Source organism: Phragmites australis, chromosome 22 (assembly GCF_958298935.1).
Source record: "Phragmites australis chromosome 22, lpPhrAust1.1, whole genome shotgun sequence".
In the NCBI taxonomy this organism is placed as follows: Eukaryota; Viridiplantae; Streptophyta; class Magnoliopsida; order Poales; family Poaceae; genus Phragmites; species Phragmites australis.
Window position 1 is genome coordinate 23,727,456 of NC_084942.1, and position 11,845 is coordinate 23,739,300.

The window sequence follows — 11,845 nt, forward strand, 5'->3', positions numbered from 1 at the left end:
CCAAATGGTGGCGTCCCTTCTTCAGTTCGAACCACCATCTCTAGAAGTAAACATCAAAGTGGTTCGGAATAACTCTCTTAAGCGAGCAAATGAACAAGCCCACCACCTTAGAAGCAATTGAGAAACGAAAGTGCCTATCTGATTCATAATGCATGTGAAACCCAGCAGGGCACCTCCAAGAACAGCATGCAAAACCTAACTAATAGAGGACTCCAAGAGCCTGAAGGTGAAACGATCAAAGACCGCGAACAAGAAGAAGGAGCCATGGGGGAGGAAGAGGGGTGGTGTACCGATGATCTGAAATGAACAAGAACTTCCGCCTAGAACTTCTTGCCTGGAGAAGGATCCCAGTCCTCCGGCAGCGCCAGCGGATGGTCTCCCATCTTCAGATGTCGGAACCCGATTAGAAGCCCTCATCACTAGCACAGAGCGAGCTAGCAGCAAAGGAGAGTGTGATGATGGTGGAGTTGTGGCGGCATGCAACAAGGTTAGCGGCGGTGACGGTGAAGAGGAGGGTAGCGATGCGGGGTGCGCAAGGGCGAGAGCGAGAGCCATCTGCGAAGACATATGTCCAATAGAGCATGTTGGGAAAGCTTCCAAGCTCTGCAGGTAACTAGTGAACTGTCAGTCCTAAATACACGCACACACATTGTATACTACTCCGCCTCTATTCACCTACTATACAAAACTATTTATTGTTCTGCTACTCACTAGCCTCTACATTGATCACTTTATATCATGGAATCCTAATCCTCCTTATCGCCATTGTCGTCACTCATCTTCCACCAACTTTGTTTGAAAATAGCTCATAATCTCTACTATATAAAACACGAGTTGGTTCCCGTGTCACATCTTCTCTTACTCTCATCACATTTAATAAAACCCCCTAAAATTTGAATAATTTATCTACTTTTGTTATCCACCCTTGTCCTCTAACCTCCCCACCTTGTTACTGGCTACGCATATAGGATCGTTTTACTAATAAAAATAAATAAAGAAAATCAAACTATGGTATCGCTCCCGACATATTTATTCGGCGGCGCTCTCACGACGTATCCACATCTTCGTATCTTGAGTTTGTACTTGATGTTAATTTATCAATATATTTATACATTGAGTTTGTCCAGACACTTAGCTAGTAAGAGAACTAAGCAAGAGATTTATCGGTTTAGGGGGTCTCTTATGTTCGAAGCTATGGAGTCGGGGTGTCATGAGTCATGACAGATTGACAGTGATCTTCAGAGCAAACAAACGATCAAAAGGGGATATAAATTCTACTTCCAGATTACTTGTATACACACAAGGTTTTTTATTCTTTTCTTTCAGCTGCTAATGTAAAGAAGAAATGTTATTATCTGCAAGAATAAAGTGTCCAGATAAGATGCTGGTCTGCTGGATACTGAAAAACTAGTCCATAAGTAGAGACAACCTTTTTTTTGAAACGAGAAAGTAGAGACAACCTAATCCGTTGTTGCTTCTGGCAAAAGACAAACCGATGACTTGAACATTCAGTACTGAGAGCACGATGCAGGAGCATTCTAGAAAGAGCTGCAAATGCCAAAATTGACCTCGCACCACATTCTGAATTCTGCAGGGGCGGTGGTGCAAAACTTGAACATCTCTTCTCTTCTCTTCTCTTCAACAGCGACATGAACGAGTGAAATCTGATGACCGTGTCTGCTCTAGCTATCTTATTGTTCTCGCTTGGTAGATGGTTAATGGTACGTTCCGAAGAACACCCCCGCCTTTGAATGAATTTGCTCTCAAGTTGACTTTTGACCACCGACTCTCTTTGAGTTGTGGAGTAAGTAAACCTAGAACATCGGAACATTGCTAGGAATTTCGAGAGAAAGTTTTGACATCGATTCCAGCTTACCAAGAAGCCATACGAAGCTGGTCAAAAAGTTGAAGGAAGAATTCGATTGTGTTCGTAGTTGAATTCCCCGGTCAAAGAATGCAAATGTAATTACGTAACATTGTAGGGACCGAACTAGGAAAAGGGCTCTCTTCTTAATCTGCAGAGGAGAGGAGAGGAGCGAACACGCCACGCCAAACCCAAGTCGGGAGATTTCCCAATTTTTTTCTACAAGAGGAAGACGAAGAGCTCCCGAATTCCCTCTCTAATCTGCGCGCGCGTGGTTGGATCCCATCCAAACCCAAGTCTCTCTCTCTCTCTATCCGGCGGTTTCTTCGATCCCAAATCGTGATTCGCTCGATGGCGGCCACCGCCGGCAACAAGATCCGCAACGCAAAGCTGGTGAGCGAACCCGCACCCTGACTCCTCCAATTTCGCCTCTTGATCCCCCCGCCGCAGGTGGCGCGTCAAGCTCAGTGCGCGTTCCGCTAGTCTTGTCTGGAGTCGCTCTTCGATGCCCCCTGATCGGATGAGCTGATTCGTATACGTTCATTTCTTTAAGATTCTTGGGTGTATCGTGAGATAGGGTAGATTAACCTCGCTGGGATGGTTCAAAAAATTTAGTCTTTTTTGTGTTATCGTTAGGGTTTGTTGTTTTGTACGGTGATTTTGAGCTATGCGATGCTGATACGCGCTTGTTTGCTGTGTTGGATGGGATGGTCAGGTTCTTCTTGGGGATGTGGGCACCGGAAAGTCCAGCCTGGTTCTCCGGTTTGTGAAAGGCCAGTTTGTTGAATTCCAGGTGAGATTTCATATTTCTTAAATGTGACTTGTGATCTCAGTTGAGCAAGTCGTTGTGTTGGGATGCCTGAATTGTTTGGTTCATTTGTCTGCAGGAGTCGACCATCGGCGCGGCTTTCTTCTCACAGACCTTGGCAGTGAAGGATGAGACGGTGAAGTTCGAGATATGGGACACAGCAGGGCAGGAGCGGTATCACAGCTTGGCTCCCATGTATTATCGGGGCGCTGCTGCTGCTATAGTTGTCTACGACATCACGAATGCCGTTAGTACAGCACAGACTTACTTACCTGAACTAATTATTTAGTGGATTTTGGTGGTAATGTCTCGATGTTATGATTTACTGCCACATGCTTGGCTATTGCTAAGACTGATAAGTAGGAGTCGTATGCCACTGCAAACACGACTCTAGAATTAATGACATAATGATGGATGACAGCATTAGAACCACGATTATTGGGTCTTAATGAGGATTATCTATTTATTTTGCTGCTATGATCAAAGTAGCTAACTAGATTTCCATGACAATGACATGCCTGCTCTTCAATTAGTAAGCATATTGTCATTGTGTCCCTGAGAACTTATGGTGTGCTCTGCTTGTAGCAATCTTCAGTTCCAAAAATAGCATTAAAACTCAATCTATTAACTGGTTAATTATCTATTGCTATTTCTCCTCTTTGATGGGGCTGTGCCTTCTTGGCCTAACAACCTTTTTGGCTTCTGTGTCTGAATGATGAGTTTGTAACTGAAATGAATCGGTACTACTGAAGTACTAACCAAAGACAAGTGTTTCGAAGAATGTTTCTTTGCACATCCTTCTGTGTGCACCATGACTGCTGAATTTTGTAACCTTAATTGGTTTTTGTAGCAATGTGCATCAATTTGTTTACCTATGTGAGGCGTAGTCATTGAATTCTTAAGGCAATTCAACTCTGAGCTTTGGAAGGTTGTGCTATTCCAACTGTGTGTGCGCAGCATCTTTTTTAGACTGCATTTATGTTCGTTTTACTAAATGTCATAAATGAATAGTGTACCAAAGTTAAAGCAATGGACTGTCTACATTTTTTCTCCCCTGCATTCTGTGGCCAGCCCTAATTCTGAATAGATATTGTGTAAATTTTGGTGCAACAAAGTCATTACTAACAAGACTCATTATTATTTTCTACCTTGTAGGCCTCTTTTACAAAAGCAAAGAAATGGGTCCAAGAACTTCAAGCACAAGGTAATCTAGTACTCTATTTGCAATATTTTCCCTCTGTTTGGCATCTAGAATATATGCACTTGTATGGTGTAAGGTTGCTTCAAAAGAAATATTTACCGGTGTACAGTTTTATAAGAAATTGATCCATCAACTATTATGGCATGGACAGGGTATCTGTGGATGTGTTATGTGAATGAGTGGGCTGATATAAAGTGACTTATTCATTCTCTCTTTTTTTCTTATGCAGGAAACCCAAACACAATAATGGCTCTTGCTGGTAACAAGGCTGATTTGTTAGAGGCGAGGCAGGTGCCAGCAGATGTATGTAATTGTGTTTCATAAATCCCACTGTTAGCATTATTTTCATGCATCACTGCATTTCCTTTTGTAGTTACTGTCACTGAGACTGGGATTTGTCATCATTATCCTGTAATGGTGCATATTTTTCTCATACCAGAGGCCCTTGCATTTAATTGCTGCTTTTTTTAAGTTGAAAAAATGGTCCAGAATTTTAGAGAATAGAACAAGTTCGGGTACTGATCTTCTTTAAAGTCTTCTTCGGATAGAAATTTTGCTTGTCTTAGTAATGATAGTTTTGACTGCATAAGAAACATAGAAATAGGCAGGCCTACTCGCAGTTTGATACGCCATTTAAGCTTGGGACCTGGGAGTATGAAATTGTTGAGGCATGGAGGCAGCAATGTTTTTTTTCTGCTTGTAGCGTCTTGTTTGCTTGCTATGGCAATCTTTTTATCAAATACATTATTTTCCGGCAGTAACATGATGTGATTCCTATGATGCAGGAAGCAAAGACTTATGCTCAAGAGAATGGCCTCTTCTTCATGGAAACGTCTGCTAAAACAGCGATCAATGTGAACGATGTATTTTACGAGATTGGTAAGTAACATTTCAAACTCAAATATAGGCTGGGCGCTGGGCCATAAAGACATTTTTGTGGATGGATTTCTGTATATCACTAGAATTTACTAGCTGCTGTACAACACAACTACATCATCTGGCATCTGCTGCTGTTAATATCTGAGCATTCCTATGTCCATTCATCTTGTTTCAGCAAAGAAATTGCTTCAAGGACAACAGGTTCAGAACCCGCAGGGCGGAATGGTTCTCAACCAGAGACCACCGGAGAGGACGGTGAGCACCTCTTCCTGCTGCTCGTAAAACACCGCGGGGAGTGTGGACTACATGTGCCATGGCCTGAAATCCAAGAGGATCATGTATGCAACGGAAAATGCGTTGAAGCTTGTGAAGTAGCTGCCATCCCAGCTGCTATACTCTTGTGCCTTTACTACTTGTTCATTGTTATGTTCCTTGTAAATGTGGATACTAGAGTGTTATTGCAGATATTCACAGGTGCTGTGCTGCTACAGCGCATGCTCGTGCTTAAGTGTTTCTGAAACTAGTGGAACAGAGTAAAGCAAAGCCTAGACAGATTCGTTTGATTTACTTATCCTGGCGGTGCAATGTCGAAATTTCTTTTATTCAGTCTGCCGTTAACGTGCAATTCATGTTGGACCCAAACTAACATGTTCAAATACTGCAACTTCTGTAGTGGAGCCAGCGTTGTTGATAAACGCCCTACAACTTTAATGTTTTCTAAATTCACCTTCCTATATTTCGCCTCCTTTCTGAAATGCTTCTGCTGTTTTCTTTTCAACCAAATATCGTGTCAAATGATGAACAAAACTTGGACGAATACTTGGTTGCCGTTTTCAAACAAAATCTTGTACTGACAGAGGACTCAGCATGCACATATGCGTACAGGGAGCATCAGAACCATATCTTGGTTGTCACCTTCTTTTATATGCTGTTCACCAACATAAAACATTTCCTCAACAGAAAGTAAACAATGCGATTTATGGAGAAGTACCACAGGCATCAGCTAGGCATTTGGTAATGTAGCTGATTCAACTCGACACAGGTAATTTCAGAAACCTCCCAAATACATGTGGCTCACTTTAAAAACATATCAGAATCTAGAGGTGGAGACTGATCAGTAGAGAAAAACTATTTTGCTGATGCACCAGAACCAATATAAGGGGAAAACACCACCAGTGTATGGAACCATATAACTTTCCCCGTGTCAATTATCAACAGGGGCATAGAAACATATTATTCCGAATGAAACTCAGTATGTGCCATTCTTTAGTGCTATCTATAACTGTTCTTTCACTGGATGTAGTCATCGTCGTAACTGTCACTGATCACCGAGACAAATCGCTCAAGCCACGGCAGCTGGTGGAGGTCCTTCATGGTGTCAACCATGTACGAGTCAGCACAGCGGGGTGGCGACTGGCAGGGGTTGTCTCCCAGGCTAAAACCCCCAGCGAGGAACCTCTGAATGAGTGCCAGTTGCGCTCTCTCCTGCTCCGAGTACCCTTCAACGGCAGTTGGCATGCAATCGAATGTGTCCCATGCCCATATCTCAGATGTTGCTTGGCTGGATTGCGCCGCAGAGGAGGGCTCAATACTGTCTTCATCCCAGAACACGCATTGGCATGTCTGGATGCCATTAGCATAGTCAGCACCACAGGAGTAGCAGAACTCATGTCCACACCTGCAGAAGTGACAAAGTGACTTTAGCACACTGATGATAAAATAGAACATGGCACATGCATTTCAGGGCAATGGCCATCTCTCTGACAACACAGAACATATTTCACTATGTTAAAGCAACTTGGTATCTGATAATCTGAATCTACTTCTTGCATTCAAAAGGAAGAGCATGTCCACGCAAACAAAAACACTAGTGTAGAGAACCATTATCCTAGTCCTATGCCCACAGCCGGCTACAAGATTTGTATGACGCCATTTCTTATATCATAAGACAAATATGCAATATTGTATTGGGAATCCAGAATCATGCCAGACCAACTGAGCAATCTGAACTAAATATGAACATTTTCAAGACAAGTGACATGGGAATAGGACTGACACAATAACTAGCTACTACATTTCCATTGATTTTGGACTGACAAAACCAAGGAAACCAGGAAAATAAGTACTGCTTATTGATTTAGACTACAGTGCAGCTCGGTTCTATGTATAATTTTTTTGAGGGAAGATTCTATGTATAAATTGTCTAGTTTTCTTTAGAAATTCCATGCATTGGAGGATGTTTGAAGACTAACAACTTCAAAATATCTGGCAAATATGGAAAAGAATCATGCAGTACCAGCAAGTCATATGGAAGCAGCCTTGTGTGAGTTCAATCATTCGTGGACATCTCTGACAGCGCCTCCATCTATTGTTTTGTGCAAGCCGATGCAAAGATACGTCTCCAGCATCTCTTTCCTCGACAGGCAAGCTCTGGTACTCATCACAGCCCATCATGATGTGCCATGGCACTCCACAGCTGATACAGATATCTCTATGGCATTCTGGGCACTCAACACAACTGAGATCTGACTGACTTGATGAACTTGCCCTAGAAAAGTGCTGACTAAGGTCTAATAATACAGAACAATCTGGAAAGGGGCAATAAAATCTTTCCATGTCTGAATTGTCAGCTTCTGCAAATGCTCTCTTCAGGGAATCATAACTGCTAACTGGAAGGAATGACTTACACTCACTAGCTGAAATAATATATTTACACCTCAATTGTGGGCACCTTATGGGCAACTTTGAGGCTTGCAGCTTTTCTTCAACATATGCAGTCAGGCAGCCATAGCAGAACGCGTGTGAACAACCCACCTTGATCATCTGAGAACCTAGTTTTTCCTCGCAGCAAATCGGGCAGGTGCCAACCTCATAAGGAGATAGATATCTAATGCCTATCGCTTCTTTGGCCAGCTGCAAAGGCCTCTCAAGTTCAAAGCTAGGAAGCAATATTAAATCGAAATCTTCCAACTTATCAACCAGTTCAAGAATCCTGTGCCCTAAAGCTACCAAAAGCTGATCTTCAAGAATTTCAGCTTCTGCTATCTGTCAGTACAAAAAACAGAAATAGACGTGTAGAGTTATCAAAAGATGCACAGATTTCAATTTGATACATTATTACAGGAAGAAAATAAGGTAACTGAACTGAAATATCATGATGGCTAGTGAGTACTCTTTTGCTTTGGGACCAAATACATTGAATAGACAGCGCATAAAACTGCAAATGACAAATCCAATGATCTACAGATAAATAAACAAAAGCACATGCAGCTGCCATCAGCAGCAAAGTGGAGCGTGCAGCTGCAAGTTATTGCACATTCACTGCAATTCAAGCATTTTGTTTGTCTCATTACAATCTAGTGTGATTTTTTCAAGTGTAAAAACTCAATATACAATGTTGACCAGTAATATGTGTATACAAATTAGCTGCTATCACTGGCTGAATGGGTTAAATTGACTAATTTGGAGTCAGCCAAGATGGCAAGAAATCAATTGTAGAAAAAACACATGGACTGAATTAAAACTCATAGTAGTATCACTAGAAAAAGAAAAACAAGAGAGTTCAGTGGGATGTCTGAAACCAAATACATTAGCTTCACCAAACCTGTGCAAACCATCCATTATGAAAACATGAAAAGACTCCTACCTGAAAGTACAGCTTCTCTGAATTAGTGAAGGCGAAGATCTTCCGTATTCCATTCTGCAGCGCAACCAACAACCCATCCATCAGTGCTAAGTGCTCAGCCACTAGATCTTCCACATAGAAATCCAGCTTCTTCTGCACTTTAAGAACAGGCACTCCGGGTGACCTCTCCATGACCACCCCAATCCCAGACAATTTCTTCCCCTCTGCCTCCGAGCTCGACACACCCTTGAAGAACAGCCGCACCGAGGTCTCATCAAGCTCCCCCTTTGTGACACCGGCAGTGAAGGATTCCTCAGTATCCTCCCAATCTTCCTCATCTCCACAGCAGCTCCTGAAGTCATCCTCACCCTTCAAATTGCCGGCAAACCCACCTCCTGCCTCCAATAACCTCTCCTCCATGGTCAACCAATCGAACAAAAATTCTTCTCAGCCCAATTCAATCAGATTGTCTTTCCATCCCAATTCTAGCAATGCCCATCAGGCTGGCTCACCAAGAACCCAGGCACAGCAAGCAACCAAAAGTTCCCACCAAACGAGCCCTTTTGAGCTCAGAAGTGCACCTAATCCCAACTCAGAGAAGGTGGCCTTGCTCCTTTTGCCGCAACTACTCCGGCACCAGTGGCCTACTGCTCCGACGACCCCACAGATTGGGTGCTCGGAATAGCACAAGGTTTGGCTCAGAAATTGATGGAGAATATGGCCAAGAAGCACCAGACGGAGCCCCACACCGCGAATTCCAGAGCCGCGATGGCGAGGTTGGTCGGGACAGCGACCAAATTCACCCAAACGTTGGAGCTTTCCCCGATCCTCCAGTTCCTCATATGTGACGACCCGATAGTTTGGGTCCCAAATAGCGCAGAGCCGCACACAGAGGGGAGGAATTCAGTAATTCGCCACCACGAGGTCCAATCGCCTGTCCTGGAAGAACAAAATCTGCATGAATTATGAGCAGGTGATCCCAGAATTGCCCGATTTCGCTCTTGCAAGTAACAAATAAATTAGCTCAGAATTTGACAAGGCACAGAGAAAAGGGAAAGAAAAATACAGGCGCAGACGCAGTTATGGCAAATTTTACAATCAGATCTACAAAAAACGGAGCATTTGCCCAAAAGAAGACAAAATTTAGCTCCAAATTGAGACGAGAAATCGCAAGCAACAAGATAATTTTTCTCGCAGCCGTTGCCCTTGCACCAAGCAAAAAGGTGCGGTTTTTTGCTAGAAAAGATGGGATTAAAACGCAGCCCGAGAGATGCAATCGGTGCCCCCAAGGAGGAGTAAACCCGGATTTACCTCGCACGCAAAACAGGGGAGGGTGAGAAGACCGGGTGAAGGCGAAATTACCGGCGAGCCCGAGCCACATCGATCGAGGGAGGGAGGGCCTCGCCGCCGCCTCGGGTACAAGACTGGGCCCTAAAGGAGGAAGAATTATTGCATTCTTGCGGCAGTGGAGGAAGAATTTATTCCATTCTTGCCGGAAGAGAGAAGGAGAAGAGAGAGAAAAAAGAGGGAGGGAGGAGTGGCGTTGAAGCAAGAGGGGGGCCGTCTCTTCCCTTCAGGAGGAGTTGAATTTTTTCCCTTTTTATTTTTAGGAATTTGTGTTAGCTATAAATTATTATTTATAATCTTTTTCCTTAAAATTTTCATGCTACAACTCATTGGTATTACATCATAAAAGCAAGCACAACAAAGTTATAGCATTTCAACAGGACAGGATCAGCCAACATGCGTGGCAAAATTGTAGCTCCAGCAGCTGACCGGTTGATTGATTCGGGTTGATTTCTGCTAGGCAGTGACAGCCCAACCACCTCTCCATCTTTTTTCAAAAATAGAAACACCTTTCTACCTGATCCTAACCCAACTTGACTCGACTTTTTTTATTTCTATATTTTTTAATTTAAAAAATTACAAAACTATGAGATCGTTTTGAAAAATTCTTTTATTTGTATTTTTTATTTCTCATTATACAAATGATTGTTTGAGCTGATATTTTTTTGAGAGATAGATTATAGCATATTCTACACTGCCAAAGTTTTTTAGAATTTTTTATGATTATTTTGATAGTGTTTTGAAGGTTGAGAGCGTTGAAACTGGCATATTTTGTGATTTTAAACCTCCCGCACATTGGCTGGGCAGTGGGAAGAGCCTATTTTGCAAATTTTTAAAATAGACATAGAGTTTAAAAAAAATAATTAAAAATATATAAATAAAAAATGCTCCTACAAGTTTGGGCCAAAAGACTACCCGACCCACTCACCTCTGATGTAAAGAGAGTTTGGGCCACGTGTGGGCTAGACAACAATATTGATTCACTGCCTAGTTATTTTTTTCCTTTAAACAATATTGCTTTATTTCTTCACTGCCACGCGTCGGTAAGACAATGATATTGCTTATGTCGGAGGGTTAACTTCTATCGTAGGGATCCTGAGGAACCCTTTTTTTGAGATTCGGCCAGGAGATGATTCTGAATATGTTTGCTGGAGAAATAAATGGATATGAATGCAATGGCAGGTGGTGTGGAATGATCCGATGCAGAATGCAATAAATGCACTAGAGGGATTTTTAGACAGGTTCGGGCCGCACTGAGCGTAATACCCTACTCCTGTGTGGATGCTATAAATGCCCTGAGAATGTCTCTCAGGAATGTGCTGGTTACAAGAATGTCTGTCTATCTTAGAGCCTCGGACTCCTTGTTCTCTGTGGTCTCAGCTTCTATGCTTATACGAAGATGTTCTTCTCTGTTCTTGGTTCACTGAGATTCACCTTGGATCCATCTTTGTTCGTGCCTGCCAGCTGCCTTAAATACCCGCGCGGCGGTAGCGTGCCCCGAAAGGGAGGGCACGAGTTCCAAGGCGCCATAAATGGAAAGGGAGTCATCATGGCCTCTGCGCGAAGTGAAGGGGGGTTGAAAACGTGCCCCCTGCCCGATCTTCAGTCGTCATAATGGCGCTGGCAACGGGCGCCGTGGAGAGGGCCCACCAGGCAGCCGCAGAGCGGCCCGGCGTGCCCGTTCGGTCTTGTACGCCTGCCACAGCAGGGAGGCAGACGGGGCGCCTCGGGCCTTACGAAGCTATCCCGAGGTGAGCCGGATGACGCGGGATGGGACCCGCGCATTAAATGTCACCACACCCTTCTGCCAGAATATGGCAGGGACTGACACCGAGCGTGGCAGGAGCAGTTGGAGGTGACAGGCCACGCGTGCTCTTAAATGCGGCATCGGGCCTTTCACAGGCTGACACCTCATCACTGGACCTCTGTGGGGGCCACCAATGAAGGACTTCTCGGGCCGTCGGGGAACCGAGTGCTCGGGGGTCACTGTTCACCTCCCTGAGCACTCTCTCCCGGAAACACCCTCTCTCGGTCCTCGGGGAACCGAGTGCTCGGGGGCCACTGTTCACGGCCCCGAGCACTCTCTCCCGGAATTGACTGTTCGGGTCCTCGGGGAACCGA

General features: G+C 43.9%; 2 protein-coding genes across 6 annotated transcripts; one reads left to right on the forward strand and one right to left on the reverse strand.

Moving 5' to 3' along the window:
• The first annotated feature begins 2,010 nt into the window (after nt 1-2,010).
• On the forward strand, nt 2,011-5,319 carry LOC133904960 (ras-related protein Rab5A-like). The gene is made up of 7 exons (XM_062346625.1): nt 2,011-2,257; nt 2,580-2,657; nt 2,752-2,919; nt 3,828-3,876; nt 4,103-4,176; nt 4,659-4,752; nt 4,928-5,319. The coding sequence occupies exons 1-7, from the start codon at nt 2,216-2,218 to the stop codon at nt 5,032-5,034; spliced, it is 612 nt and encodes a 203-aa protein (XP_062202609.1). The 5' UTR covers nt 2,011-2,215; the 3' UTR covers nt 5,035-5,319.
• Nucleotides 5,320-5,626: 307 nt separating this feature from the next.
• On the reverse strand, nt 5,627-9,955 carry LOC133904958 (E3 ubiquitin-protein ligase RSL1-like). 5 transcript variants are annotated; one of them, XM_062346624.1, is made up of 4 exons: nt 9,740-9,955; nt 8,399-9,316; nt 7,049-7,797; nt 5,627-6,430 (listed from the first exon to the last, which is right to left on the reverse strand). In XM_062346624.1, the coding sequence occupies exons 2-4, from the start codon at nt 8,795-8,797 to the stop codon at nt 6,043-6,045; spliced, it is 1,536 nt and encodes a 511-aa protein (XP_062202608.1). In that variant the 5' UTR covers nt 8,798-9,316; nt 9,740-9,955; the 3' UTR covers nt 5,627-6,042. The 5 variants fall into 5 exon arrangements, with proteins under 5 accessions (XP_062202608.1, XP_062202605.1, XP_062202607.1 ...); XM_062346621.1 differs by having other exon boundaries at nt 8,399-9,331; XM_062346623.1 differs by having other exon boundaries at nt 9,689-9,955.
• Nucleotides 9,956-11,845: the final 1,890 nt, after the last annotated feature.